This window comes from Berghia stephanieae, chromosome 14 (genome assembly GCF_034508935.2).
Source record: "Berghia stephanieae isolate SIO BIC M18660-M18661 chromosome 14, UCSD_Bste_1.3, whole genome shotgun sequence".
Lineage (NCBI taxonomy): Eukaryota > Metazoa > Mollusca > Gastropoda > Nudibranchia > Aeolidiidae > Berghia > Berghia stephanieae.
Window position 1 is genome coordinate 27,893,286 of NC_088373.1, and position 17,167 is coordinate 27,910,452.

Below are 17,167 nucleotides of genomic sequence, written 5' to 3' on the forward strand. Positions count from 1 at the left end.
CTGTGTCTTCTATCCCCCTATATCTTTCCTATTGCTTTCTGTCTTTGACTTGGAATGAGATTACTTGGTTTTCCTGGTCGGATACCCTAGCTGGGAGGAAAGCAGTCAAATGTATAGTTATTGTTTGTAATGTAAATCATCTCTCCGTTATGCACTGTATTATGTTTTGTTTACATACCGTATTATATATGATTTGTAAACAATTGGAATGTATTCCTCTTGGCGGGGATCTGTGCTTGTGTCTGGATGAGACATTTAGGTGATCTCAAACTACTTTGATAGTGTGCTCTTGAAATCTACATCTGTTCCCTATTTGAACCAATTCCCCTTTGTCTTACCTTGTCTTGGGTGCTTTAATTGTAATTCTAGAACATTTTACTATCCTATTTTATTCCTTTTTACTGGCGCTGATATGGCCTAAATGTGTTGCAAGCGCCGTAAATCCCTTAGAAACAAACAAACAAACCTTCATGGCAGTGTCATTTGCTTATATCTTGATGTGACTTTTAAGTATTGTTAAAATAGGCACATCGACAGATTGATAATAGAATTTTCTGTTTTCTTCTTCAGCTATTCTCTTTTGTCTTACTCTGTCCTTTCGGTCTACAACCTTTCCCCTATCATCTTCCTGTTGAACAGGCGCTGAAATGACTTGAAAGTCTCTATGTATGTATTTATGTATGTATGTATGTATGTATGTATGTATGTATGTATGTATGTATGTATGTATGTATGTATGTATGTATGTATGTATTTATTTATTTATTTATTTATTTATTTATATATTTATATAATAATATGACCAAATTTGGATTTTTACCTTGGTTTTCAAATTTTTTTGTACCAATGTATCAACAAAGGATAATAGTTTACGAAAAAAATGTTAATGTTTTTCTCTCAAATCTGCCCTTTCAAAACTGCACCCGAGAATATCCCCTTTGGCTTTATGACCTTAAAATGTCGCAATTTCTATGGAGATTTCAATTATAAGTTAAAGTTTAAACAAGAACAAAACCAAAATTAGATAAACACTGGATGACTAAGTTGCTGTTGTGTCTTACCACAGTTTTACTGGAGCTGCCAACTCCCATTTTGTTTTCGCTGGGATTTTTCTATTTTTTAAAGGTTTTTTAATTTGACGAATTTTTGACAGGATTTTAAAAATTCCCTTTTTTTTTTTTCTCGGTGATCTAGGGATGTTTACACATGTTATCTGACAAATTTGACGGTCTCTTTGTGTGGTTTATGGCATATTTCTATTCACTTCAGTATAAAGATTGCAATTATTATTATATTATTATTATTAATATTATTATTATTATTATTATTATTATTATTATTATTATTATTATTATTATTATTATTATTATTATTATTATTATTATTATTATTATTATTATTATTATTATTATTCTTTTAATGAAACAAATTTATTAAAGAACAATTTGCAGTTGCACTTTTGTCATCAGCGAAAAAATGTCCAGATTTTAAAAATCAAAATATTATTTTTAAAAAATAAATCTTATGCTGCTGTTTATCTGGCCTATTGAGTTGACAGCTCTGTGTTACCCGTTACCGATAGTGATGTCGTTTCTTCTTCTCTTTACGCGGGTGGTTGGATGGGAGCATCACCCTTGAATCATATACCTATGATGTTCGCATGGGTGTACGATCCGATAGTGATGTCGTTTCTTCTTCTCTTTACTAGCCTATCCTGCTTCTTTGGTTTGTGATTGTATTTTTGACAGGGAATATTTTTTTTTCTGTAAATCCTCTGCCTGTTTGTTCTTGGTTATTTATAATTTAGCTTATGATATCTTTAGGTTATGATTTTGATTGACATTTGTACTATTTTTGTTAGATTGCTTGTTTTTTTGTTTCAGCGGTCTCTCATATAACCTCAATTGTGTTGGAAGAGACCTAAAGCAACAAACAAAAAAAAAAAATAAAAAAAAATTACCCGTTACCAATCTACTCCATGCTAAGCGGCTCGGCTACCTCTACGTTTAAAAAAAAAGTGATAGAGAAAAAAAAAGTCCTTTGTGTCTTCCAAAAATAAGCAAATTAATATGAAATATTGTATTTAGTTTCTGTTTAACTGGGTATGTCTACTAAAGATACATTCAATTATTCGGAGAATTGAATACTATTAGTCTACTTATCTATATATTGTCATCTATAATTATTGTTATCTATACCGATTAGTATCTATGATCATTGTTATTTATATTGACTTATTTATTTTTATCATCATCATCAGTATCGCTAATTATTATTTACATATGTGTATTATTATTATTGACTTATTTATTATTATTATTATTATTATTATTATTATTATTATTATTATTATTATTATTATTATTATTATTATTATTATTATTATAATAATAATAATTATTATTATTTTAATAGAATTTTTATCATCATCATCAGCATCACTAATTATTATTTACATATGTGTATTATTATTATTATTATTATTATTATTATTATTATTATTATTATTATTATTATTATTATGATTATCATTATTATTATTATTTTAATAGAATTTTTATCATCATCAGCATCACTAATTATTATTATTATCATCATTATTACAGATGTGTATTATCATTATTATTATTATTATTATTATTATTATTATTATTATTATTATTATTATTATTATTATTATTATTATTTTACTAGAGGGATCGTGTAATTGTGTCAAAGTGACGGAGGAAGGGGTTACCTTTTCTGATATTATCTTTTGCATTTATCGCCATTTAATTTTTTTCTCCCTCATGTCTGCTGATGAATGATATTAACCCCAAACCAAAATTATTTATACATTTCCATTGTATAGTATAAGTAATAAATTAAATAAAAACCAGTTATACACCATTACCCATATGAATTGTTGCTTTTATTTTTTATATCATTATATATAATGCCTACTACACAGTAGTTTGGGTGGAGTTCCTGACCTCCCATAGTGGACAGAGAGGTACTTGCTGTGTCTTTTATCCATCAATGTCTGTTTTCCAATTGCTTTCTGTCGTTGTCTTGGATTGAGATTACTTGGTTTTGTCCTGGCCCTGGCCGGATACCATGGCTGGGAGGAAAACAGTTAAATGTATAAGTTAGTTTTGGAAGATAATATTTTTTTCCCTTGTAAACCATCTTTCTATTAGGTACTGTATTTTTGTAAAAACATTATAAATGATTTTAAACATTTGAGTATTTCCTCTTTGTGGGGACCTGTGCTGGTGTCTGGATGAGACTTTTAGGTGATCTCAAACTAAGAACACTGATAGTATGCTCTTGGAATCTACATCTATTCCCGATTTGAAACAGTCCCATTTGTCTAACATTTTCTCGTGTGCTTTCAATTGTAAATCCTTAATTTTTGACTATCCTATTTTCTTCGTTTTTGCTGGTGCTGAAATGACCTTAATCTGGTTGGGGATCCTGACCTCCCATAGTGGGCAGGGAGGTACATGCTGTGTCTTCTACCCCCCCAACCCGTTGTCCAATTGTTTCCTGTCGTTGTCTTGGAATGAGATTACATGGTTTTGTCCTGGCCCTGGCCGGAGTTGCTTGGCTGGAAGGGAAACAGTCGAATGTATAGTTATAGTTTTGGAAGGTGATATTTTTTTCCTTGTAAATCATCTCTCTCTCTTATGCATTGCATTATGTTTAGTTTACATATTATATTATATGATTTGTAAACATTTGAGTGTATTCCTCTTAGTTCGGACCTGTGCTTGTGTCTGGATGAGACTTTTAGGTGATCTCAAACTAAGTACACTGATAGTGTGCTCTTGTAATCTACATCTTTTCCCTATTTGAACAATTCCCCTTTGTCTGCCTTATTCTTGGATGCTTTAATTGTAATTCTAGAACTTTTTACTATCCCGTTTTCTTCTTTTTTACTGTCGCTGATATGACCTTAATGTGTTGCAAGCGCCGTAAAACCCTTAAAAACAAACAAAACAAATGGCCTAAATGTGTCGTAAACGTGTAAAACCTTAAAAGCATTTAAAAACAAAACAGAGCTACTTGACCCATGTAGCCGATGTTCATTCCCAGTTTTTCAACGGGAAGCGGATATTAGCAGTTGCTTTCTACCGACGTGTACATATATGCAGGTCTAACACCCGAACCCAATAATGGACCTATTTTAACATTGTTTTAGTGGACAATATTTTGCGTCATATTTTTGTTGTTGAGATTTCCACTATTACAACAATGAGCCCGTAATGAATTAGGTTATCAGACCTGCAAATAAGTGCACGTCGCTTGCCACTCTTTGGATAGAATGCTAATTAATCACAAAGTAATTTCCACCAGATCTAACAACCCAGCTACCCATCACTGTTGGTTTAGCAGAAATTAGAAAACAATCTCGACTTCACCCAGATCGAGTTCGTTCCCTTTGTGCAGGAACAGAGTGCCCTATCAACTGAGCTGTCAGGATCCCCATTAATATGAAATATAAAATTCCCTTTATTAATCCCAAAGAGAACGTTGTCTTTAGGGATTATTGGGAAAAAGACCGCACATAACCCTGGTGCGTGCAGGGTGGGGTCTTTTTGGGCTGGGTGGGCTCTTTTGATCTCTCATTGCGGGCAGGAAGGCCACTTTAGTTTCGTCTTTAACTTTTATCCCCCCCCCCCCCCCCTGTATCTTATTTCCATTTCCAAACTCCTCTTTGTCTTTGTCTCTGGATGAGATTATTTGTTTGTTTTTCTCGACCTTGGCCGCAGCCCTTAGCTGAGAGGGATACAGTTGAATGTATATTATGTATCAGTATCAGTTGTTTTGGGAGATGGTATTTTTTTTTCCTCTGTAAATTATCTCTAATATATACTATTAGAAAGATTTGAAATAGTATTTTGTTTTTGTAAACGTCTGAGTGTATCCCTCTTATGTCTGGAGAGGATATTTAGGGTACGTATCTCAAACTTAATACATTGATAGAAAAAAAAAAAAAAAAAAAAAAAGAAAAGAAAAAAGATATGTTTGTGACTTAACGTATAAATAATATGATCTAAGTGATTCTTGCAATGGTGCATGAAAAAAAAAACAACAAAAAAAAACGAGCTTTTATATAGCGCAACATCCACTAAATGTGCTCATGCTCAAAGAGTTTTAGAAAATTTCCCTAACAGCAACACATAACACGTAGAACGAGACATGACGCCTGTTAGGCGATATTACAATTTTTCCGACAGGACAACGCTGTACTGTTAACGACCAGCTACTCATTTTACACCTGAGTACGGTGAGAGAATGTGAGTAAAGAGCCTTTTCCAAGGACTCAACTATGCGCCGAAAGCGAGTGTCAAACCACAAGACCGCATAGCCGTATTGATTGGTGACTGTTTTTAATTATTCTTATTACGAATATTGTATTTGTCAAATTACTTTAAGGATTTCTTCCTTTTAAGATTAGGCTCTGCTCCAATTTACATGCACATATTTGCAGGTCTGATAGCTGAACGCAATTATGGGCTGATTTAGGCTATGTTGTAATGGACACTTTCCTGCGTTGGTTTGAGAGTAATTCCATTACTACAGCAATGAGCCCAAAACAATTTGGGAATGTCAGACCTGCAAATTAATGCACGTCGGCTTTAACCCGTGATATTGATAAATAATAAGTAAATCACGCCAAAATGCAGCGATGTGGGTTTTTTTTTAAACGTAAGGAAACATATGTGAAAGCAATACAGTCAACTATTAAGAGACCGCTCTACGTCAACTAAATTAATATTCCATTGAGTTGGGCCGACGTGCACTTTGCATTTTTGCAGGTCTGATAACCCAATTTGTTACGGTCTCATTGTTGTAATGGAAATACTCTAAATAATTGTCATTATCTAGGTGTTGTTATGGATATATATTCTCAAACTAACTCAAAATATTGTCCATTACATCAATGTTAAAGCAGGCCCATAATTGCGCCCGGTTATTAGACCTGTAAATGTGTGAACGTTGAGTTGGACCGGGACCCATTGAGTTAGACCTAAGTTGTTTACAATAATTGACAATCAACTCCTTATATTATGCCCACGGGTGATGGTTTTTAAAAAATAATTGTAAATACATGAGGCAGGACCAAAAAACACGTTTAACTCCTTACACGTGGAGTTCGATAATACACCAACTCGACAACGATCTTTCCTCGACGACACACAAACACACACATACACACACACTCACAAACACACACACACACACTCACAAACACACACACACACTCACAAACACACACACACACACACTCACAAACACATACACACATTAACAAACACACACACACACACACATAGAGAGAGAGAGAGAGAGAGAGAGAGAGAGAGAGAGAGAGAGAGAGAGAGAGAGAGAGAGAGAGAGAGAGAGAGAGAGAGAGAGAGAGAGAGAGAGAGAGAGTCAGTCTCAAATTCAAGGCCGTACTCACTCTTGGTCAAAATAGTCAGGTCTCTGGCACTGATAACTAGACCTATGTGTATTTATTTTCAAATTTAAGACTGATAACTAGTGCCGCGCTGAGAACTGATTCTAAGAACCGGTCCCACGGTTCTTGATTTGAGGACGGAAACCGGCTCCGATGAGATTTTCGCTTTTAAATGTATGGAAATGGAACCAATGCCAAAGTTGGAAAAGGAATTGGGCCCAATCCTAAAATCACAAAAGAACCGGAACGGGTCCTTGTCTAGTCGTTCTCATAACCGAGAACCGCGGTTCACACTCCGAACCGCTCGGCGCTACTAATAACCCACAATGCCATTATCTAAGTGTTGTTGAGGAAATACAAAATGTTGCCCTTCCCAACAATGCCAAAGTAAGTTCATAATTAACCAGTAGATTTTTGACCAATCAAAACTTTAAATTTGTGACACACCTTCACACGTGCTCGGACAAACATATTTGGTTGTTTATAAACAGTAACGAGAATGAAATCGCCCTCTCTCTGATCATTGTTATTGTTTTTATACCGCCAGATGGGTGACTAGTTATCACACGATTTTCACGATCAGATTTTAAACGGTTACATTTTTTACATAGTTTTCTGTGGTAGTTCTATTGACCAAGCGGTTGAACAGTGAGTATTTTATTTAGACACATACCATCGATAGTAAAACCTGTGTACTTTGCTGTGTCTACCAATCACTACCATTGTTTACATTATGACGATTGTCCGAGAGGCGTGGTTATCTACCTGTTAATTGCATACGGATTTCAGATTTGTGAACCGCCGCATCAAATCATCATATAATGTCGGCGTAAACCATTTGCCGAAAAATTGGATTTAAAGCTAAAATGATAAGATATACCCTATAATGAACTTTTAGTTTTTCTTTCTTTAATTTAAGAAACTTTCTTCATTACCCCCAACAAAAGATATTAACATAACCAATGTTTCTTGTTTTACAGTTCAGCTATCGACACTTAAACTAAACTGACCCGACATAATACAGTGTACTGCTTTTATGGTAAATTATGTGCGGGTAGAACCAGAAATACGATGTTTTAAAATTCGTGATCTGAAAGAAATTCAGTTTCGTTGTGAAAAGGTTAAAAGAAAAACACCCTGGCAGGATCAATATATAAAATAATAAGTAGTAACGGTAAGCACCACCAAAGGCGATAAGGAGCCTCGCTGGCAGTTGTGATTGGCAGGGATAAAAACATTATTGAGACAGGTCCGCGTAATCGGGACGCTCGGAGAAGTTATTGGTTTTATGTACTGAGTTTGGCTAAGAGGAGACATTAGGTTGCAGCCAAATACTAAGGTCCAGGACTTGTCTATTGGCAGCCAACATTCATCAGATTCATGCATATCAACATCTCATGAAATAGATAGATACTAGATATATAGACAGACAGACAGACAGACAGATAGATAGATAGGTATATATAGGTATACATTATGTTCCTCGAGTTCATACTTTCATTAACCGAACTGCTAAATCGCGACAGTCTTTCTTACGCCAACAATAGCAATAGTATTAGTATTATGATAATGGACAGTGGGTTTTGCCTATTATCAACATTTTGGATCAGAATCATTTAATCAAGTGAGCTCTATTGTCTTTATCCATTAAATTAATTGAGTTAACAAATGAGTTTTGGGACTATCGCTTTACGGTTTTGCGCTAGTAGTATGGCTACACCTCCAGTTTCATTTCGTCAACCCAGCTTCGAAAGTCTTCCTCCGCCCTAAGAACTGTTTCATAGCCACCTTCAAGTTTAGTTACTGGACAGTGGAAGACGATGTGATCGCGGGTCTCTGGAGCTGCCTGACATTTCCGGCAGGCATGGCAGGTTGAAAGGTCTTCTCGATTTGAGTGTTGTTGTTGAAGGTACTCCCTTTATGATTATTTTTATAGGAGTGTTATCTGTGGCTTCATCCATTTTGCGCTAATTTCTGTCAAATGCGGTATTTTATTTTCTAGTAATGTTGCAGTCCCAAAATATAAATCAAATGAAATTTTATAAATAAAATAGACAAAGCTTTCTTTCTTACCCAATTTAACTTGACATCATCAATGAGGTTCGAGGAAGAAAATCACTATTCTCTTCCCACCTCTCTCTCTCTCTCTCTCTCTCTCTCTCTCTCTCTCTCTCTCTCTCTCTCTCTCTCTCTCTCTTTCGCTCGCCTTTGGAACTTCAAAGAAAATAATATTAAATATTCGCAAATATTGGAAATATCTGAATATGTCGAGAAGAACCCGAGAGACAATCGATGAATAATGTTGGGAAAGCGATTGGTTTTGGCTTACCTACCCCTATTTAACGTAAAGCATAGACACTTCCGTAAATTAGTTACGTCCATAGATTTTTATATACACCTAAGGTTACGTCCAAATTATGCAAGGAGACAATCACGAAAAGATAATAAAAGTTGAGTTATCGTTAGTTGTACTCAAGAAATCAAATTATGATGCCATTGGTTGAGCTATCGGATAGATAGAACGAAATGGACGTCACTCAGCACTTTGTTTTTGTTTTTAGACAACCCCTTTGGTGATCACTTATCACTGAGAGGGCGAAAAGGAAAGGATAGATAAGTCTGTTTTCTATGATTAACTTTAACATTCTTGACATTAAGCGAAATCTCTTTCGCGGACTTGTACACTGTTATGCATTCATTGAGACACGACACAGTTCAATAACTCGCCACCACTAAATCAATCACGCCGTTAACTCTGGCACTACCGGAACCGCCACCGTCTGTAAATGTGTAGTATGCAGCGTGCCCAAACGATAACAATATCCAGTTCAGTCAGTCTAATTAAACGACAGCGGACAACACACGAACACGACCAAGCTGTGCTATTTCACAGGATCAAGTTCAGTAAGTTTCGACTTATTTAAACAAAGCAGATAGATAAATAAATTATTTAGTATTTCAATAAAATATGAATGGGTATCTATACCATTCGTTTAAATTATTACATGGGTACTTTTATTGCCGTGCTTACATTAATGAGGTGCGTCCGACGTGCCATTACTTGCAGGTCTGATAACCCAAATTGTTATGGTCTCACTGTTGTAAATATAACAAAAGGAATACAACAAGTAGAGGACATGCTGACAACCGCAAAATTCACGGCAAACGTTCTTGAGACTGCTTAGTCCTGATCATACTTTGTTGTAATGGAAATACTCTCAAACCAACGCAAAATATTGTCCAATTAAAACAATGCTAATTCAAGCCCGTAATCGCACTCGGTTATCAGACTTGCTAATATGTGCACTTATGGTGCGCTTCAGATACTCAGAGATACGTTCCTTTAACCTTACAAGGTCCTATGTTTGAGTTTTTGCTAAGATGAGGGTCATTTAAATAGATTGACATTTGAAGGATGTATTTTTTGGGGGCCAAATTCGCGTCTTGAACTTGCACAGCACTGCATATAATTGGTTAAAAAAAAAAAAAGTAATGAATCCATTTTCTCACGCTCCGTCTGCTTACGATTATTTTCACGGTGATATTTTGAAAGAGATATTCTTTTTCTTCATTTAATCCATTCAAAATTGACGTCTGGTGATTGATCAACCCCGGGGTTATCTTGTCTTTGAGGGCAAACCATTCAAGTTCGAAAAGTAGTCCTTTACAGCCGTGAGCCACATGGAGTGTTGTCCTAGTTTCTATAAACGGAAAATAGCAATTGCTTGCTACCCTTTGGATATGACGCTAGTACTATCCGCCAGATCTAATAGACCCAGCTACCCGACCAAGGTATGGTGGGCCAGAAAAAAAATCTTGACTACATTGGAGATCGAACTTGGTCCCTTTGCGTGTGAAGTGAGAGTTCTACCGAGTTATTGGGACCCACTTTCAAGCTATAAAGTTTCATATAATGTTCTAATTTTATTCACTGCCTCTTTACAATAATAGTTAACAAATTGACATAGAGCCTTTCCATTCTACAAGTGGGCCATAGTGAGCCAGATTTCCATTTTTATACAGTACAAGCCGGTTCGTAATGTAGCCAACTCGGACCAAGGCACTTAAATAAGAATATCCGTCTCCATCTACCACGTGATCAAAATGTTTTACCAAATAAAATGCCGTTGGACAAGAGGGAGGGAGAAATCATACAAATCCGTAAGCGTTCATAGTCGGATTTAAAAAAAAAAAAAATCTAATGATATCTAATCACTTAGCTGTCGGTCTAAAAACAATAACAAATATCAGCGTGACGCCAACTTCATTCGTTCCATAATAGTACGTATAGTAAACAACACGCTGTGTTTGTCCGAGGTGGTTCGAGGATGTATCACTAATCCCATATTTTGATTGGTCAAAAATCTACTTGTTGATTCGCTTTCTACCAAAACTGTACACATCGATTATTTTCTTCTTTCTAAGACAGCTTAAATGAAAAGTAATTTGTTGCCTTGTTCAGTTCTTCATATAGAGGGAGACGTTTGGATTTATTTGATAAAATCCCTTTATTCACAAGAAAGGGGAAATTTGCCTTTAGTGTTTATTCAAATTCAAAAATGGAAGAATGAAATAACCCAGGTGTTAGTCGCAGATGAGCGCCTCAATATGAGTGCTGGCGAGGTGAATTCAAGGCCACACAGCGAGGTGGGGATCGAAATCCGTAACCCTCCGGGGATGAGGCAAAAACCATACTGCTGTGCACTGCTGCCCTCTTCAGCTTTTAAAAAAATATAGCGCAATATCCACTAAGCGTGCTCAAAGCGCTTTACAAAGGGTCCATGGTCAACAGCAACACTTAACATGAAGGACGTGACATGCCGCCTATTAGGCGATATTACATTTTTTTTTCGGACAGAGACAATTTTGTTAACGACCTACTAATTTTACACCTGAGTACGGTGAGAGAATGTGAGTGAAGAGCCTTTTCCAAGGACTCAACTATGCGCCGAGCGAGGCTCGAACCCAGGACCTTCCGATCCGAAAGCGAATGTCATACCACAAGACCACATAGCCGCACTGCTGCCCTCTGTGCTTCATGCCATATCAGCACAAAGTCTTCCCAGATTTACAAGGATTTTCTTGTCTATTTATTTATGGTAATCCCGTTAAAAATAGATAGTTTATCTATACAAGATAAATAGATAAGCAATCATAATACAGAATACCGCAAAAGTTTGATCTGATCTATTGAGTGAGTGTGTCTCCTCCACATTTTCCTCTTTTTTTTTTCTCTCTCCTCTCTCCTCCTTCTACTCATTCGCCATCGTCGCCGTCTCTTCCTTTAAATTTCATTCTAAAATCTCCATCTGTCACTTTCCCATCCTCCTCCTCATCCACCACCACCTCCTCCTCATCTTCTACTTCTTCTTCTTTCACCTCCTCCGTCTACTTCTTCTTCTTCTTATCATCATCATCATCATCATCATCATCATTATTATTATTATTATTATTATTATTATTATTATTATTATTATTATTATTATTATTATTATTATTATTATTATTATTATTATTATTATTATTATTATTATTATTATTATTATTATTATTATTATCATCATCATCATCATCATTATCAGATTTCACGCATCCACAAACCATATTAATAATATTAGCCACAAACGTTTAATGGGAATTGAAACCATACAAAAGCAAATCCAAGTAAAACAATCCAATTTGAACTACGTACATTCTTTCGAATGATACTAAGACTTATGGAAAATAAAAATTACAAATAAAAAAGACAAAAACAAAACAAAACAAAACAACAACAAACAATTAAAAAAAACCCCAACAAAACACCCCCACACCCCCACACCCGAAATAAAAAAAACCCCACAAACAATTAAAACAAATCAAAGCTACAGCAAACAAGAACAAACACAAAAAAAAAAACACACACACAAAAAGCCCCCGAATATAAAAAAAAACAAAAAACAAAAAAAAAAAAAAAACAACAAAAAAACAAAAACAAACCAACAACAGACAATCAAAGAAACAAACAAACAAAATATAAAATATAGAAGTAACGTGATTCCGCTGACCCTTGACCTATGTTTCTGCGGTAGCGTAAGGGTTAAACTAGCATACCTACCGTAACGGGAGTTATGTTTCACAAATTTAAAAAAACATCGTCACCCCACTGTACGTTCCCAACAAGATAAGGTCACGGACCATTAGACTTGTCAAATCAAAATAATATAATGAGTCTAACCAAAGGCGACGCAATTCTGCTTTTATCAAGACAAAGACCTTAACCCCCAGCAGACTGTTTGATAAATCAAACAAAATATTTTAATAGGTTTAACGATTCGACAACTCGTATCAATTATTTCAGTAAATCAAATTTGTGTTGACGTGGGTTGGCGGACAACTAGAATAAATAAAGCTATTAATAAATTGGCAATGATTGATATTGTGTCCTTGGATACAAAAGAATGAACGTACATAATTTAATTTAATATACAGTCGACGCCGAACTTAAGCACGATGTTCTTTAAGCTTGCTTCGTAATCAGGCACTCACACTTATTCTGATCGTTTTTAGCTATAATATTAAAAGTTGAAGATGAATAAATTTTGCCAATTAAAACTCAAACTCGCCCAAGTTTCTCTAAGTGATTTTTGACATAATCCTCTTCATTCCTTTTGGAACTACTTAGGGCCCCTTCGACCGTCCGCAGTCTGCTTCTGTTCTTGGCTTTCTTCTTGGTAGTCACCCAGCAGATGAGGCCTGCCATCTTCATTTCGTTAGATAGTTAGCACCTCTATGTTTGTTTCGGACGCCCAACCATTTGTGTCCGTTGAGGGTTCCAATCAAGGGACTGGCGGCCGACGTCTCCGGCTGGTTGAAATTAGTTCGCGGAAACCCTGTTCGAGGTAGGAATGGAATGATAACAAAGAATAAAAATAATAATAATAGTAATAATAATAATAATAATAATAATAATAATAATAATAATAATAATAATAATAATAATAATAATAATAATAAAAATAATAATAATAAGGAAAAAATCATGAACATTTGAATGAGTTCGAGGAAACCGTGCCCGATGAAACGTGTCGGATATATATATATATATATATATATATATATATATATATATATATATATATATATATATATATATATTCTCGCAGTCTTAATTAAAAAACAAACAAAAAAATAAAACAAAAAAACAAAACAAAACAAACAAAAAACAACACCCCCCCCCCAAAAAAAAAAAAAAAAACAAACAAAAAAAAAAAAAAAAAAAAAAAAAAAAAAAACAAAAAAACAAACCAACAAAACAAACAATTTCCGTTTACCCTATTCGATAAGAATATAAATTCTATTGTTTCCTTTTCTTTCCAGATTCAATCGTGCAGAGATTCTGGATGGCCCAAAAGAAAACAACAAACAACAAACAACAAACAAAATAGGTTCTGCATCAGTTTACAGACACATTGTATCCACAGATCAAGTTGTGGAAAGGTCTCCTGACTTAATCTAACGACTGTATTTGGAAATATTATCTTCTTCCTGTATTGAAATCCAGGCCGATCTATTCTTACATCTCATCATCACAGACATTTATCCCGTCAAGCTAAGATAATCTATTCAATCAGAGGCAATATGGAGAACAACGAATTTTAAAGGAATTTTAAAGATTTGCTTTTCGTCCTATCAACAAACCATTCAACGCATCGTATTTCTCCGAAATAAAACTGGTTTCTTCCAATATTATTCCTACAACAATAAAGCGTTTCATATCAATGACAGCATGCTTATGTTACTGAAAAAAAAATAACTTGAAAAATAATAAATAAAATAAATACCGTAAAAGGAACAAAACGGAGCCAAACCAATGGAGGATTTAGACAATTTCAAGTCAACCTCTCTAACGTGCTACATTTGCAACGAAAGATTTCGACGACCACATCTCCTCCCCTGTCTTCATGTTTTTTGCTTGGCGTGCCTCCAAGATGAGTGCCAGGGAAACTCGCCAGATAGATTCTACTGTCCATTGTGTGTCACGTCTTGTGAACAGGACAAAAAGTCAGTACACGCAAGGCCTTGGCACAGTTTCGAAACCATAATCGAAAAGGAAGCGGAAAACGATGAACTTAAGAATCGTTTAGCAGAACTTCCGGCTTTTGATGACAAGGAATCTTGGGATAATGTTGAAGAAAGCGATGGCTCTTCTGCTGGTAGTCATGATTCGGACACGGCAAATAGAAGCAGTAACAATAATAGCAATAACAATCCTTCGAATATTCTGGAGCCGCCTTTGCTATTTCCTTGCACCATGCATACTGATAGGCTTGCCGACACATTTTGCTTCAAATGCCAGCAGTTGGCGTGCCACAAATGCGTTTCATCATTTCACAGGAGATGTCAACAATTTAGTGAACTTAAAGCAGCAGTGGAGACGAAAAGAGCCGAATTCGACCAGCTTCACGGCAAGATGGCGTCTAATCTGGTCGTTTGTAACGAAGTTAGGAATTACCAGGCCGATAGAATTAAAGAATTAGAAGAAATGAGGACTCGTGTTCTTATTGATATCAAAACATTCAGGACAGAGTTAGTAAATATGATACTGGCAAAGGAAAAGGCACTCACAACTCAGGCAAGTCGTCTGATTGATCAGATGAAATCTCAAGCTACTGCGAAAATGAGTGCCGCTTCTAAAATGTCGGAATCACTAGATAAACAAATGGAGTTTCTGGATCTCTCTATATCAGTCAAAGGTGAAGGAGAGTTACTGCCCTTGCTTTCGGGAATGGCCTCAGGAGTTGAAAACGACGCAAAATTGATCGAAGCGCAATATGGCGGTGAAATAAAAGAAATTACATTTAAACGTGATGAAATCTGTAAAGAGACAATACAAAATTCGTTACTCGGTGAAGTCAATTTAGCAAATTCTGAAAATGAAGAATCTATATCAAATAAAGATGGCCACAATCGTGACCTTAACCTAACCCTGCTTACAAGTTTCCACGGGGGAACGAGAGATGACGTCACTGAGCCTTTACTAACAGATCTTATTCTCCTTGCCAATGGTGACGTCATATTAACGGATAGAGATAACAAATGCGTTAAAAAATTCAACCAAGCAGGAAAGCTCCTGACGCGAGTCATCATCGACGCAGTTCCAAGTCGAATCGCGAGTGTATCTCACGGCAGAGCGGTTGTATCTGTGATGACCAAAAAATGCCTTTACTTCCTATCCCTCTTCGGGACAGTTCGAGTTCTAAATTCAGTCCCGGTCAAGAAAATTTATTCTTTTCTCACATCCATTGGGAATGGGTTATTGATAGCTGGGACGAACCAATGTGACAGCATTGATTTGATATCAGAACGGGGTGAAACATTGAGGAAGATCCTCACCCAAAAACCGGACAGGGCTATAATAGCTCGACCTCTCTATCTCACTCCCGTCGTCCCTCATTCAGCCATCAGCCTAAGATTAGATCATCCTTCCACCAATGACACTAAAGTGTCCTATACGAATGGTGCTTCTCAACCAAGTCATCAAGAAAATGTAGATCCGAATACAATATCAAATAATAAAAATAAAAAAGACAATACTAATAGTTCATCTATTACCAAAAATGTAAATTCCTCAAAACCTCTACCTCAGATCGGAAAATCCGGTAAAAATGGAGATGGGCGAAGTAATTCTATATCCACATCTGCGACAAATTCTGCATCGAAAACTTACAGAAGGCGTAGTAGCTTACCATCAACTCAAAGCGTTTCAACCTCAGCTCAAAATCCAGTATCCTCGTCAAATTCAAGCAACAACAATAACAACGGCAACACATCGTCGTCTCCGCATCAAAACGTTTCCTCTTCAGATTCAGATAAGATCGCTCTGCTCGTATCCGACAGTGGGAAAAGAATTCTGTACCGGATGGAGCAAGACGGCTCCACGGCCTTCACCTTGAAATCGAACGATCATGTGACAATAGAATGCCCCTTAGGGGTCACAGTTCACGAATGTGGTTTAACCCTTCTCTCCGACCGAGACACGGACAGCATCGTATTGTTGGACGAATCAGGTACTGTTATAAAAAAGGTTTTGTCAAGTAGCGATGGAGTAAGCAAGCCCTGTGGCATCTATGCCGGGAATAAAGGAATAGTTGCTTTGAGTCAAGTTGATGGTATGGTCAAAATTTATAAACCATGTAAGACCAATTAGATAAAACTCGGATCTAAATCTACTTTCTGTACTATAATCAAAATGTAAAACAAAGAATTACTAAAAAAAAAAAAAAAAAATAAAGTGAGGGGGTGTCCCATGGTGCTTTGCTCAGTTTTGGTTTTGACAATCTGAGTCTAACATAACATCGCCAAAACGGGATAAAATTCCTCGCTCATCCTCCTCCAGTTGATGATGATGAAGCTGATGATTCGTCTCATTATATTATCACTATCAGCGTCGTCTTGTGCACACTGCGGTTAGTAATGATAATACAGTACTCATTGTAAATGAGAGAGGAACTTGATACGCATCAGGAAAGAAGACTGGGATAGAATTAGTTGAGCAAAATTGATCAATACCCTAGTGTATAATATATACATTTTGTATGTAACCATTTACATTGATTTGCTTCTTCTCTGAAAATGATAGTGTGCCAAAATTTATGAAATAAAGTGATGAGAAAAGTGTAATATTATTATTATTAATATTATTATCATCATCGGTATTATTATTTTGTAACACCTGTT

General features: G+C 35.8%; 1 protein-coding gene and 1 long non-coding RNA gene across 3 annotated transcripts in view; one reads left to right on the forward strand and one right to left on the reverse strand.

Annotated features, from left to right (window-relative positions):
- LOC144959944 (uncharacterized) overlaps positions 1-17,167 on the reverse strand; it is a 67,501-nt gene that overhangs the window by 39,483 nt on the left and 10,851 nt on the right. The window lies entirely within an intron of this gene.
- LOC144959939 (uncharacterized) lies at positions 8,318-16,721 on the forward strand. 2 transcript variants are annotated; one of them, XM_078892809.1, is made up of 2 exons: positions 8,318-8,357; positions 13,808-16,721. In XM_078892809.1, the coding sequence occupies exon 2, from the start codon at positions 14,301-14,303 to the stop codon at positions 16,635-16,637; it is 2,337 nt and encodes a 778-aa protein (XP_078748935.1). In that variant the 5' UTR covers positions 8,318-8,357; positions 13,808-14,300; the 3' UTR covers positions 16,638-16,721. The 2 variants fall into 2 exon arrangements, with proteins under 2 accessions (XP_078748935.1, XP_078748934.1); XM_078892808.1 differs by lacking the exon at positions 8,318-8,357 and adding an exon at positions 9,209-9,352.

Coding starts and splice junctions, on each gene's coding strand:
- LOC144959939 (XM_078892809.1), top strand. CDS start 14,301: ATGGAGGATTTAGACAATTTCAAGTCAACCTCTCTAACGTGCTACATT.